Source organism: Schistocerca americana, chromosome X (genome assembly GCF_021461395.2).
Source record: "Schistocerca americana isolate TAMUIC-IGC-003095 chromosome X, iqSchAmer2.1, whole genome shotgun sequence".
Classification (NCBI taxonomy): Eukaryota; Metazoa; Arthropoda; class Insecta; order Orthoptera; family Acrididae; genus Schistocerca; species Schistocerca americana.
This window is the reverse complement of record NC_060130.1, coordinates 946,999,856-947,015,207: the sequence shown is the minus strand read 5'-3', so window position 1 is coordinate 947,015,207 and position 15,352 is coordinate 946,999,856. Positions and strand designations below refer to the sequence as shown.

Here is a 15,352-nt window from a genome sequence, read left to right as displayed (position 1 = left end):
TTAACTCTACATGCAGAGAATCCGTGCTGGGGGAGGGGATGGGGGGGGGGAGGGAAGCGTAAATAAGAGATTGGTGTCCTTAGATGTTTAGTGTCTTCAAACGCTTAATTAGCAGCAAAAGCGACCATTTTCTCTTTGTTAATTTCCTACAAACTAACCGAAACGCATACACATTCGTGACTGACTCAAAAGTAAGGTTATTTCATGTATATTCACTCATATGTAAAATATTATGTTAACACTTCTAAAAATAACTCTCTTCACTACACACATAAAAAGTTAGGTGAAAATTACAACTACATCAACGCTGTCTTCAGACGATCTGTTTCTCAACACACACAATTCACAGCTGACAATATGGCTCCAAGAAGCACGTAGTGCTCACTCACCTTAGGAAATGTCGGATACCACAATAGCTACGGTCGCAGGTTCGAATCCTGCCTCGGGCATGGATGTGTGTGATGTCCTTAGGTTAGTTAGGTTTAAGTAGTTCTAAGTTCTAGGGGACTGATGACCATGGATGTTAAGTCCCATAGTGCTCAGAGCCATACCACAATATGTACAAATCTGATAGCAGTGGTACATGTCTGATTGCGCTACAATATAAGCAGCTTGCCCCATTTGCATGTGTCTCTTCGGCAACAGTAGCCCGCATGTGGCCTGTACATTCAACAATACACAGGAATATCCCGGAGATCCGGAACATTGTCAGAATGATATTACAAAGGGCCGAGTGGAGACACCTCTGCGTGAAGTCAGAATAGCTGTTGCGAACCTATGAAGCAGTAAAGTAAAATGTTATTACAGTTCAGTCATTTATTCTCGTTGTTTGCAAGTCATCGCTCCTCTGCACCTGCATTCAGCTGCATGCTGGAGTCTAGCTGATGTCTGTTGAGTCAGCTCAGTGATCGTATGCCCCGGCGAGGTTTAGCGACCCTGGTGCCACGGCTGATTTCCGTCGCGCAGGCGCGGCTGTTGCCCAGTGCAAGGTGGACTTGGGCTGGCTGCTGGACTGTCCTCGATCCCATTCAGAATTCTACGATGATCGTTGATGACTCATCTGCGATGTACCTGGTGACGGTGGTCGAGTGGTCGGCTGATCTTCTCCCTACGCCCTGTACGTTTCAGGACCCGGAGTCGCCTGGATGTTGAACAGGAACGAGGACACTATTGCCGTACGAGGTACTATATGGGCGTAAAATGGCGTCATCTTTTGATATAGTTCAACCTAAACTAGATCGACGGCGCGATTCAGTGAAAAATTTTGCGAAGAAATTGAGGGAAATTTGGCAGAGGGCAAAACATGCCAGCACAAAAACTTTAGAGAATCAAGAACATATTCAGCCAGTCACGAGTAAAATGCCGCAATACAGAAAGAGACTTAGGGTATTACTTGCTAATCCGTATACCCAAAAGGCAAAATGAAAAAGTTTTTAACGAAATGTTATGGACCTTACCAAGATAACGAAATGACTTCACCAGTCAATGTAAAATTACGTAGAACTTCTATTGTACATGTAAGTAGAGTTAGACTAATTAAAAGCGAGATTGATGCATTGCCACAGATTCCTTCAGCCATTGTGAAAAAATGACAATTGTCAAGAAACAAGGAACATCGGAGAAATGAATCCCATGCACTTAGGTTCACGAAATAGTGTAAATTTAATGTAAAATGCACATATGGTATTTGTTAGTTACTTAGGTTAGTCTTCATTTTCTTTACATGACATGTACTGTATATATCGGATCTACAATAATTCCTTTTCTCTCATATGAGAAATTGAGGACTCAGTTGCAACATTAACAGAAATAGTACCACAAACGCTAATACATGAGAAACTAGGTTCGTTAGATGCTGGAGGGAAACTGTTAAAAACTGTGTTTGGAATAGCGGATAATAAAGAAAATTGGAAAATGGATACCGATACAAACTCACGAAATGTTATTAGTTTTTAGTCGCAGAGATGCTCATGTCATTATGTTTGTAACAGGTTTAAAATACTGTATTAGAGAAGTTGTCATTGTTTGTCCAAAAAAGATGATACTAATGAACAACCAGTCATATGAAATGCAATTGTTCTTAGGAAAAATGGAAGGAATAGGATGCGAGAAAAAAGTTTTAGTTCCTCAGCCAAAATTCAAGGAAGTTGGAGAACACTGGATTTGCTCCATATTTACGACCGAAACAGTAATTATCACTTACTATAAAAACGGTAAACTAACTGGGATAACGAAACTAGAATTGCGGGACAGTGGATTGTTAATTAGTGGAACTAGATGTGAAATAGAAGGAAGACAATTTGGCTATCCACCTATCATCATGGGCACAACAATAATTCGTCTGAAGAGGGAACAGACTGGTATACAAAGTCTTAATTTACAATAAGTGACAGTTTCGTTAGCTTAGATATAAAGTTAGTTCTCTGGTCCATAATAATGATTCATGGTACATTTCAATAACCAGTTGTTTACCATTGCTTGTGCTGTCAACCTTGCCATCTTATCTGGGAGACCTACCATAATTAAATATCGTAAAAAATTGTCTAACATCTTAAGAACATGCTTAGAACCCACTTGTGTTTTATGAAAAGATCCTAAAACATCCAGTCCTAGTAGAGAAAATAGTTTGTCTGCTTCTGGTTGTCTCTGAAATCGAATTTTCTGATGACTTCAATCCTCTCTTTGTGCACACGGGTTGCAGTTTCTTAAATATTGTTCTACATCACTGCGACGCGTTTTCCACCAAAGTCTTTCAGCTACACGTCTATTGGTTGTTCCTTTCCGTCCATGACCTGATAAGACAGGGTCGTGTGCTTGATGCAATACTTCCATTCTCAACATTGTAGGAACTACAACGTGAGATATGAACTTTGTAGATCTGCATAGTAAGTCTTCTTGCATTTAAAATTGAGGCTGTGTTCGAAATAGTTGACACTCACTATCAGCTGATTGTGCCTGGCTTCCACCTACTATCTGTAAAACTGCTATTTTCCTGCTTAGAGTATCTGCATTTACATGTTTGACTCCTAGCTTATAAATTACTTCAGTCGAATTCAATTTTAAGGTTTATCTCGTTAGTCAACTTGATGGATCTTTAAACCCTAATAACTATTTTAAAGATGCATGGTCTGTAATAACTTGGAATTTCCGACCACACGAATAGCAAGTGAAATAGGAGATTCCATAAATAACTGCTAACATTTCTTTTTCAGTTGTCAAATAATTAGTATCAGTCTTATTCAATTGTTTCAAGGCATATGCCACCACCTGATATTCTTTTCCATCAACATTCTGACTTAAAATACAACCCAAACTATTGTTGGAGACATCACACAAAAGTATAAATTATTTTTCAAAGTCAAAGAATATTAATATCTTGAATGCTTCTTGACACTGTGTTATCCACTGAAGACTAACACATTTTAGCGGCAACTTAGCTAACATCTGTGGAATTTCAGCGATTCCCTTCACAAACTTACGATAATAATTGCATAATTCAATAAACGACTGTAACTGTTAAGCAGTTTGTGGCGTCGTAAAATCACGTACGGTGGGAGTAAGTTGAGGATCCATCCTCACTCTGTCTTGAGTGATAATATGTCCAAGACATCTTACTTGTGTCTGAGAAAAATAGCATTTCTCCACACTAAGTGAAATGTGTGCTACTCTCATTCTACTAAATACTTCATCCAGAGGTTTAACACGATCTATAGTTCTCGAATAAACGATTATATCATCAAGATATGTTATACAGAGTCTTGGTTTTAATCCAAGAAGTAATCCACGTAACAGGCGTTGGAATGTAGCCAGAACATTTTTTAATCCAAACGGCGTTCTTCATTATAGGTAATTACCTGAAGATTTTGTGAAAGTTGTTTTGGGTCTGTCTTTGGGAGACACTTCCAGTTGGTGATAACCACTTCTAAGATCAATCGTTGAAAAATATTTACATCATCCTTTGTTATCCAATGTATCTGTGATATTCGGGATCAATTATGAATCTGTCGTGGTTCATGCATTCAAGTAACGGTAATCACAACAAATTCGATATTTTCAAGTGTCATCAATTACATTTTTGAACACAATAGCGATATTTGCTGACCAAGGCGATCGCTATGCTCGATAATATCCTCACGTAATTGTTTATCTATGAATTGGTTTACTAGTGCCCATAGATGTTTCGCTATTCTGTATGGTTTCCTATAGACTGTTGGATTATCACTTGTTGGTATGCGGTGTGATAGCAGTTGCTGGCATGGACCATCTGAACTGAATAAATCAGAATATCCTAACAGCAAAGTTTCCATGGCTTCCTTTTTATTGACTTTCGAATAAAGAACCTTGGAACGTAGTACAGACGCATTGACGGTCTGTTTGATGCTACTATCAGCTCATGCTCCATCGATATCCTCTTCTTTGAGTATCTAGAATCTCGCTATAATTAATTCTTTCGGGAGACTCACATCATCTGTCCCAAAGTTATCAAAGCTTACTGGAATCAGCAGCTTCCCATTAACGATGATTCACGGGGAACATTTCTTCATATAAAACAATGCATTTTATGTAATGCTTCATTGTTTTCCATTGGCTCAACCACACATAGTCTCTGCTGTGGTACATCGGCATCTACAGATACCCAAACCAACTTCCCTGAACCAACATTTACTCTGTCATGCATAGTTTTGTTTAGTGTACGTGTAGACAGTTCACTTGGTGAGACCTTAGCAATCGGTGTACCATGAGACATTAAATCATTTACAGCTGCTGGACCCGCCGGAAACAAGAACCCACCAAGTTCAACTGTGCAGTGTGCAGGATTAATTTTTGCATGATGCCTATGAAGCCTATCCAGGAAATCAAGTCAATTCCGAGAATTACGGAATATCCTTCTCCCACAGTTTGCAACACTTCCATCCTCACCAAATTCTGTAGTTCCAATCCTTAAAAAGAGATGTGTTGCCCCCAGCGATACCAAATCACTGTTTCCGATTCCAAGGAATTTATACCTTGGAGTCCTTAGTCTTTCCCTACCCACGAAGTATAGACTAATCACAGATACATGTACATCGGTATAGACTAAAAATTTACATTCTTTATCATTTACAAAGCCCATCAAACAACAATCCGTTTCTACAATAGTGTCCGCAGTGCTCTGACCCACTGGGAATGTTTTCCGATGAACAAAACGACATAGTTCATTTTTAACGTTTTCAGGTGTTTGTTTCCGTTACCCTGATTTCTTTTCCCACATTCGTTCGCCTTATGATCGAAACGCCTACATCAGTAATTTTGCAGTTGTTTACACTGTGCCCATTCTTCCAACAACGACAACAATTCTTTTTAGAAGAAAAATTCGTTTATCACTGGGTACTCGTGAAGCCATATCTGTTTCCTGCAAACGTGTGACAACACGTAGGGCTCTAGCCAAATACTCTGGATTTTCCATTCGTGCTCTTTGCGAAACCTCCGCAGGAATTCCTCGCAAAAACACATCGAGAGCTCTGTTTTCTTCCTCCCTGAGTATGACGAGATATGCTTCTGTATTCCCTGTCAACTCATACGTTTGCGCATTTAACTTACGTATTCTGTCCGAAAAAGTCTCCACATTTTCATTTGCCTTCTGCGTCAACCCACTTGACTTTTCTCTAAAAAACCTAGCACTCTTCTGCTTGCGGTACCTCTGACGTAAACCTTCCTCTAATTGTTCAAATGTATTTGCCTTGCTCAGCGTTTCGTGATATATCACACACGTCTTGGCTTAACCCATAAGGCGTAAACTGCCCATTCTCACAGTAGTTTCATCTGATCAATTACTCATTCCGGCTGCAGCCAATACATTACTAATGAATACCGTTATGTCCTCAGTAGTTTTGAAAGAGAAGGGTGAGATTAGGTTAGCTACTAAAGAATCTACCGAAATGCGGGGCATTGCTACTGGCGACTTGAATTCACTCGAACCCAAATGTGGCTCTGTCTCGTCCCTAAAAGACTCTAATTGAACAAGTAATTCATCATGTCGTACCTTTTGTTGACGCTTTTGCCTCTAATGGTTGTGACACTTGCTCCGTTATGAGGCGTAGCGCCGTATAACGATCCTGCCTTGGAGGCGATTAAGTGGGAGATGTGTCTCAGAGCTGGATAGTGACAGATGGTAACGCGAGATTGGATGCGCACGTTTTTTATGTATCAGGCGATAGAGGACAGTATTGAATAGTGGACTGATTTAGTTTCGATTGTGCCCAGTAGAGTGCACTAAAGTAATAGAATGTTTTTCATAAACTGTTCTAGTATTTTCATAAAGTGTTATTATGTCTTTTTGTTTATGTAAAATGTTATAAATGTGTTTTAGCAGTATGAATGACGCGTGAGTGTGGTTGAAGGTTAATATGAAGATAATTTTTTAACGAGTTATGTAGTAGGATTTAGTGTGGGAACATTTCTACGAAGTATGGATGTGGACAAAGGGGATTTTTGTAGAATAGATTTGTAAAGTAAGTTTATCGTAAAGAGAAAGTTAATTCAGGTATAAATAACAATAGTAAATAACTTTATGCATTAGCAAAGCATCAGCATATTAGAAAATTTCGTCTGTAAAAAGTGCAGTAGTTAGGTTTACTATCTTGCGATTACTTATTGATGAAAAGCGCGGACTAACGCGGGAAAATGTTGTTCTGCTATTGGCTGTTGAGTAAACTGACCAATGGTAAAGCAATATTCTTCGCGCGCCTTTCTCTGCTGGTAGAGAAGACTTAGAGTATTCTAAAGAAGGGTCGGAGCCTAGCCATGAAACAGTTCGGACGTGTGTAGTAGTAGTTCCGATGAAAATGATAAGTTGCCGGATCTAGCAGTGTTTCATAGATAAAAAGTGTTGGAAAGTGACGGCATAAATATTCCGACGTGTGTGTAGAAATTTCGGAATTTTTAAGTGAATTTTGTGACGCGGAAAGACATATATTCCGCGTGACGTATTGAGCAGGTCGGTGGCTAAAAACTGTGACTGCATTTGGTACCGACAGACTTAATATTTGGCGAGCGTTCTCAATCAAAAACAATTAGTATTTTTGTAGCTATTACGTTTTCGGAAAATGCAACACCATAAACTTGCTAACGTGAGTGAAAGGGATTGTGAGTGACTGTGTTAAGACTAGCACGGGCTTGGCAGTGATACTTGTTCACCTAAGTTTCAGAATATATTAATTGAGGACAAAATTTCCAACCTTTCATTTCGTGTTTCTCCCGAAACGTAGATTAGTGACTTTAATTGCAGCCTGGTTCACGTCGAAGTACAGTAGGTTTCACTCGGCTTTCCTACTGATGATCTGTTGAGACAATGTTCACAGGTAGGTGCAGGTCCGTCGTAAAGGGATGGAAAGAACCTCGCCGCCGCAGTTACAGCGGCTGTACTATCCCTAGTATTAGGTGACCTTGTGCCTAGCATTTTTGTGCAATTTACTACTATGTTATATTTATATTGAAAATACGTGCTTCCAAGAGAGTAACATATACCAAACAAGAAAAATACAATTTACAATGTACGAAACTGGACTCAATGACTTCCTTTGCCAGATCATCACCCAGCGACTCTCACTACAGTTGTGTGCTGCATAACTGTACTCTCTACAAATACAAAAAGTTATTGGTACGCACTTAGTGCATGGTTCACTATAAACTGCTAGATTACAAGTAGCACATCCTACGTGTAGCAGATATGTCTCTTTATAATTTCCTCTGAATTCTGATAAATCAGCAGGTTCCATTGGTTTTACAAAAGATACGTAGCACACCAATCAATATGCCTAAATTCTGCCACATCACAACCAAAGAAAGAGAAAAATGTCTGTTGTGCTTACTGCATTGCATTTATTGCTGTGATGTATGAACGTCATAAATGTTGACCACTTCCGAATTCCAGGCACTGGACTCTAACACAAATCCTCTGATGACGACGTTGGAGTGCACTCCTCTAGCGGGTTTCCATCAAGCAGGTGTGGCCATTGCCCAATGCGAGGTGGTCTCAGGCTGCCTGATGGAGTGTTCTCAGTCCCACACCAAATTCTATTATGACCCTTGAAAACCCAGCCTCAATTTGCGTGGTGTCAGTATTCGTGTAGATGGTTGATCTCTTCCCCACCCTTGGTACGTTTCAGCACCCGGAGGTGCCTGCATGTTGAAAAGGAACATGGACCACAAGAGGCCTTGTGGCTGGCTCCTGCACAGTTCTGAGACCATCTTGTGGTGTGGTGTTGTTGGAAGTTCTTCGTCAGTAGATAGCAGGTGGCAAACAGCCTGAAGTTCATCAGGTGGAGGCCATCATCTTGAGTACATATTTCGCTAGTTCACAGAATGTGCTTGGACATCTAGGACATCATGGAATCGAGTGCTATTACTGCGAATGCCATCAATCCCAATGATGAACTCATGATGAGAGCTGCAGAGCTGGAGTATTTAAAGTGAGCTGGCGTGAGGCTGTGACACAAAGCTCGTTTCGTAACTGTGTCCCTTTATCACCATGTGCTCTTGTGAAAGACGTACAGTTTCTTGCGACATGTCTTACAAGCTAAAGAATATGGTTGCCTCGCCTCCTTTGGTTTTTATTTATTTATTGTTCCGTGGGACCAAATTAAGGAGAAGTCTCCATGGTCATGGAACAAGTCAATACATGAAATTATAACACGATATTAGAAACAGATAAAATGAAATATAAAAAAAAAACATATTCAGGTGACAAGTCGTAAGTTTAAATGAAGAAAATCAACAATGTAACACTGGAATTTGCTTAATTTTTTAGCTCTTCCAAGAGCTCCTCGACAGAATAGAAGGAGTGAGCCATGAGGGAACTCTTCAGTTTAGACTTAAAAGAGTTTGGGCTACTGCTAAGATTTTTGAGTTCTTGTGGTAGCATATTGAAAATGGATGCAGCAGAATACTGCACTCCTTTCTGCACAAGAGTCAAGGAAGTGCATTCTACATGCAGATTTGATTTCTGCCTAGTATTAACTGAGTGAAAGCTGCTAACTCTTGGGAATATGCTAATATTGCTAACAACAAACGACATTAAAGAAAATATATACTGTGAGGGCAATGTCTGAATTCCCAGATTTTTGAATAGGGGTCGACAAGAGGTTCTCGAACTTACACCACATATAGCTCGAACAGCCCGTTTTTGAGCCAAAAACACCCTTTTTGAATCAGAAGAATTACCCCAAAAAATAATACCATACGACATAAGCGTACAGTTTCCTTTCTGCTGATGTGTGTCATCACTCGGCAGACAGTCTTGTAACTTGTTGATGAGCTGACACACTGGCGACATACTGGCTCACCTTCTGCTTTCACCTCTGTCACTGGAATAACGTAGTTGCCTGTGGCAATCTGAATGAGTTTTAATAAAATTTTCTGATTTATACCCGTTACTATATTGTGCTGTAGCAGCATGAAGATGACTGCGCAGTCATGTTGGCGTATGTGTGGTCCACAGGTCATCTGTCTCAATTCCGTTGATCTTCTCTTTCACACTATAGAGAGAGATGTACGTAACTTCTATGCAGCTCTGATCAATCTCTAGATGCTGTTGACAGCAGTCGAGTGGTCGTGGATCAGGGTGGCTCCCGAAAGCTTATGGTGGCCTCAGCATTGGGGTGAAAATGTTTGCTACACACGGTTAGGTATGTATCTCTAAATCAGTAGTTTATATATGTAAATAAGCAACCAGATTTCCCTCAACATATTTACAGATCGAGTACATTAGGACTGTGTCTTTCTTAAGGTAAGAACATAACTGTAGTTGACATGAATCCCTCTTTGAGTGGAGGGGCGGGCGGGGGGCGGGGGCTGAGGGGGGAGGGGGGGGGCCTTTGATGTGTCTGTCACAGCCTGAAGTACTATCTGTCATTAAGGGAAAGGTAATGGAGCATGCCACTCAGGTAAATGTATCAGCTAGACAAGTGGTGAAATGTTCAGGTACTCTAAGGACTAGATTAGTTAGTTTTAGTATTAATGTTCGTTCTCATAGCTTAGATACGTGATTCATTGGTTTCTGTGGGATTCCCAGCCACTGGGAATATATACTCCGCAAAACAATTAAAGGAACACTTTTTCTAAACCCAGAAATTCTGTCCCACTGCGACGAATAAGTTCGTAGTTTGGATCAAAGTTGGCTACAACCTTCCTCTGTAGTGAAGTGAAAGCGTTTCGCCCAGCGACGTCACCTTCGGCAAGCGACGCATCAAACAGCAAGGTGTCGATACAACCCGGAAGTCCATGTGCTGTAAGGTGAGTTAATGATTTCACCAAAATTTTGCCCAACGCCAGCGTGGTCGTGTCACACGGTGGAAGATCGTCATACCTCCTCTGACCCACACTTCAACCTTCTTTTGACGCCTCTGCGTTGCGTTTCAGAACCACGACATTAAATGTTGAAATCACGCGGTTTTCTTATGGGTAGCATTTCAAACACACTGCCGCTTAGAATCGACACTAAAAGTCGTCAGCAGGTGGCATACAGGGCACCAATGAACTCACTCCTTCCCTTGGAAACAGGACAACGTTCGACACTGCTGCTCTAAGAACACCGTGGGGCTGCTAACCATTTGAATGTGATCTGGCCCCTTTTGAGTGTAGTGCGACCACAATTTTTGGTCTGGTATACAGAGTGGAACCACTAGGGACCATTCAAAATCATTCGACGATATTTGAACGTGACCTGAAACAGTAAAGGATGTTGATGCCTTTTCAGCCTACCTATTTCGTGATGTCCTGTGACGTGATCACGAGAGCGGGTAGGCGGGTTAGCTGCAACATTAACATCTGTGTGGATAAAAAGGCAAAGGTTCCCTCAAAGGCCCTTTGTTTAGCAAAACCCTAAGTGCCAACCACACATCTTTCTTGCGCATGTTAAAAATGTACCTGCCAGAGCCTTCGATACCCATTCAGCCTTGCAGCTGCTCTAGCGCCTTAAGGAAGGCAGCCCCTCCTATGGAGTATCGAGGGGTTGGCTGTCCTCAAGCGCTAGAGGAGCCATGCAGCTGAATAGGTGTCGAAGTCTCTAGCAGGTACATTTTTAACCTGATCGAAAAAGATATATGAGTGCCATCAAGGGTATTGCTGAACAAGCGGGGTCTTTGACATTTTATTCACGTACATGTTAATGTGCCCCTCCCCCTCCCCCTGCCCCCTCCTCGTGATCGCGCTATAGGAGAGCGCAAAATGAGGGAGCTGATAAACATGGAACACCTTTTGTTGCTTCGGGTCACATCCAAATTTCGTCGAATGCCGACACTTTCACAGTGGTTTTGGGCGAATTATGGTGAAATTTGGTGCTAATGTGACACCATTAATCCACCTTACGAATCACATGAGCCGAACTGTGGCGTTTTTTTTCGCATGTGTCGACACCTTGCAGTGAGAAGTGTTGCCGAGGCCGAGAGTGACATCGCAGCGCGCCACGCTTTTCCACCATTGTAGAGGAACGTTGTAGGCACTTATGAGCCAAATTTCTAAACTGTGCGTTGCAATGGGAGACAATTACGGTATTTCGAAAAAGTGATCCTTTAATTTTATTGTGCAGTGTAGAAACTGACCGGTCAGAGTGCGCAGTTGCAGAACCTACTGGAGAGCGTTAAAGTAATATCTTAAATCTCTGAATTTCCATTCGAACAGCAGAAGTTGTTCAGAAAATATTGGTGCAAGTTCTTACATGTCGAACAAGAGCCAGAAGTGATCGTTGCCTATTCCTCACGACTCTTGGCAGTTAGTATCTGAATTAAACTCAAGTCCAGCGGACAATGAAGACAGTTAAAGGGCGCAGAATATCAGCCAAAACTTTCACTGTCACCTCAGTGAAATTATTATCTTTGCACATAATCCGGCTGTTTTTCCTAAAAAGCAGTACACAGTAATGTAGAGAAAGAACAAAACCAAACTCAATTTCCTCAACGAAACGTGTAATATTCGTTGCCGCGTATTGGTGGCATGCGCACCACTCAACATTGCCGGCTGTACGGAACACAGTGTCATCTAAACCGGCTCGCTGACGATCCGAATGTACAGAGATGGGACTCTCCGCCCTCTTATTATTCTATAAGCCAGTACTAGCATACTGTCTCATCTTTTTATGGCCGATAACCGTTATTCTCATAGGGCCCAATTGTTCAATTACGAGGAAAACATGTCGCCCAGCCTGTGTCAATGAATCAGATGGAATCCAAATCACTTCGTAAGGTAGCATTTTTTGAAGGCAAAGAGGGTTGCTAGAAGTGCAATACATAAGAGAATTATCCTACTTTGATCAGAGATCGGAAAATCACCGTTATTGTTTGTTGCATGACATCGAAACTCCAACCTGCCAAATAAATGTTTCACGTATGACGCAAGTGCTGCCTCTTGTGTAGGAAGCAATATCTCGAAGGTCGGTACCGAACACCAAAAAGTTAATGGCACTCTGGGCCGTCCTGCGGCTCGGGCAGAGGCTAGTGGCGTATCGCTCAACAGTTGTACTGTACTATCGAGTTTGAGATTTGTTTTTCTTTGTTGTTCGGCGTAATTTCCTTTCACTGTGGTATATACGAAAGATTAGCGATTGTTGATTTTACTGAAGAGTGCATGAAGAGTGGCCTGTCTGGTATGACGGCTTGCCTTCATACGAAAATGTCCAGGTGGACACTCTCTGATCCGGACATCTGTTATTGAGGTGTACTATGAGGTGCATCTACCCTTCTCCTTCATGATGACTTGAATCATGCTTGGGATCCTTTCAACGAAGTGTCTAAAAGTCTGTCGAGGAATGGCAGCCCATTCTTCCTCAAGAGCCGAAACCAGAGTAGATAGCGATGTTGGAAGCTGTGGTCTCAAGCGAAGCTAACTTTCTAACTCATCCCAAAGACGTTCCATTATGTTCAGATCGAGACACTGAGCACGCCCGTCCGTTTCAAGACTTCTATAGTCCGCAAAACATTGCCTCACAGACGCTGTTTTATGACAGAGTGCAGTGTCATGCTAAAACAAACAAGCATCGTCCCCGAACTGTTCCTCTACTGTAAGCAGTACACTACGCTGTAAGATGTGTTCATATCCTTCAGCATGTAATGTTTCCTTAAGCCCAATACTGGAACCAGACCCCAACCAAGAAAACCACACCATATCGTAACACAACCTCCTCTGTACTTCCAGTTGGCAGTGCACATGATGGTAACATTCCCCAGGCATCCGCCATACCCAAACTTTTCCATTGGATTGCCACAGGGTACAGCGTGATTCATCGCTCCAAATCACTCGATTTCATTCATCTACTGTCCAGCGGCGTCCCTCTTTACTCTACCTGAAGCGTTCTTTAGCAATGACTACAAAAATATGTTGCTTACAACGAGCTGCTCGACCAATGTACTCCCTCCCTTTTAACTCCATACATGCAGTCTTTGTGCTTGCTGGATTGGTGGTAGCACTTTGGAAACCACGAGTGATTTCTTCCGTTGATTTAATTCGGTTTTTTACAATCATCCTCCGCAATGATCGATGGTCCCTGTCGATCAGTAAATGAGGTGTGCCTTGACTTGTTTTAGCTGTGGTTGTTCCTTCGCGCTTCTACTTCCCAATCGCATCGCTAACAGTCAATTTGGGCAGCTTCACAAGGATTGAAATGTCCCTGGTGATTTGTTACTCAGTTGACATACAATGACTAGTCTATGTACAAAGTCACTGAACGCTCCTGGCCGACCCATTCTGCTGTTACCGCTACGCTACAAACAACATAATACTCACCGTCTCGTATTATACTGGTGGGTTCACCTCTCGTGACATTTAGTGGTCAATTCCGCGTTTAGTAGGAGTTCCGCAAACCTGAGATAGGGTCCGAGTTCTCCATGATTTGACAATGCATACATTGGGAAATAAAGTTCAAGAGATTGAATTAATATTGGACAAAAAAGGAAGAAGAAAATCTAATTTTTTCACCGAAAATAAGCTAGACGAGTTAGGAGCAGTGTTGGAAAGAAGTCGGAGAAAATTATTCTGTCATTTAGCGCTTCAGGCCGGCGTGCCATTTCCATACACTCACAGAGGTGTCAGTAATTGGAAGTTGCAGCCTGGTGTGTTGGGGAAGATGAGCCTGAATTTTTTTTCTGATGAATCTTGGCTGTATTTGTCGAGGTATATGGACTGCCAGACAGTTACATCAAGAGCGTGATGTAAAAACAGGGGTGTGGCGATCAGTTAGCGCAACACGACCTACTGTTATTCAATGCAAGACAATGGAAGAGCACACACCGCCAGTGCATCTATATCAGTATAAAGAGATGTTGATGAGGATTGGATAGTTAACTAGCTTCCTCGTTGCCCAGATTTAAATCCATACACTTTTTACTCGAAGCGCTAGAATCCAGTATTCGGTTTGTGATTTCAAGAATTTCGGCAGCCGAAATTCGACAAATTCTAGACTGTGTGCTCGGAAAGTATCAGGTTGCTGTTGCCACAGAGGGACGTCATTTTTAGCACATGGTATAAATAGAATCAACCATAATTTAGTTGTATTGTGTCTTAATTTATACTCATGAAAGACGCGCCGAGCTGTTATACGGCAACTCCCAATGTTACTACCCGGTGCTCATATCGTGCAAAATGCATGCGTGCAGCTGGGTCGTACGTGAAGCGCACGTGAATATGGAATGGGTGTGTCGCTAAACTTAAGAATGTACATAAAAATAACACGACGACGAACCTGAGCGGGCATTTTATCGAGGAAAGTGAGCACGTTGAAGTTGGGGTCGTTGATACTGGTGTAGGACTGGCGGATGATGGAGTGCAGCGACGCCTGCGCCGTCTGCAGAAGCGATGTCAGCCACGTCTCGACGCTGCCCTCGGCGCGCACAGCCCTTTCCAACTGCAATGTGCACATTATGAACAGCTTCTAACACGTCTTCAAAAACTGGTTCAGGAGATAAATATTGAGGTTAATGGACCAGTTGGACCATTTTTTTCATTTTACAAGAAACATAAAATCTTAAACACTCAGACCAACAATATACGAGGGCTGTTCAATAAAGAATGATCATAATTTTTTTTTGACAACATATCTTTACTCATCCTCATAATTTTGATAGTCTTTCTCAAAGTAGTCTCCCATGAATGCAATGCAATTGTCCCACGTTTCTGCCAGTCTACAAATACATACTTGAAACCATTTTTTGAGAAGTCCTTCAAAATCGCCTCCGCAGTCTTCACCACTGCTTCTGATGATTGCGAATGCCTCCCACGAAGGCGTTTCTTCATGTTAGTGAATAGAAAAAAGTCACATGGAGCTAAATACTGACTATAGGGAGGGTGAGGGATGCACTTGACGTTGATTTTTGCGAGATATTCA

The 15,352-nt window shown here is 41.7% G+C and overlaps 1 protein-coding gene across 1 annotated transcript in view; it reads right to left on the bottom strand.

The window, feature by feature from the left end:
* The window catches only part of LOC124556419 (dynein axonemal heavy chain 5), an 876,134-nt gene that overhangs the window by 431,822 nt on the left and 428,960 nt on the right, over positions 1 to 15,352 (bottom strand). The window contains exon 33 of the mRNA XM_047130377.1: positions 14,711 to 14,872. Within this exon, the coding sequence (XP_046986333.1) occupies positions 14,711 to 14,872 (162 nt within the window). The remainder of the gene's footprint in view (positions 1 to 14,710; positions 14,873 to 15,352) is intronic.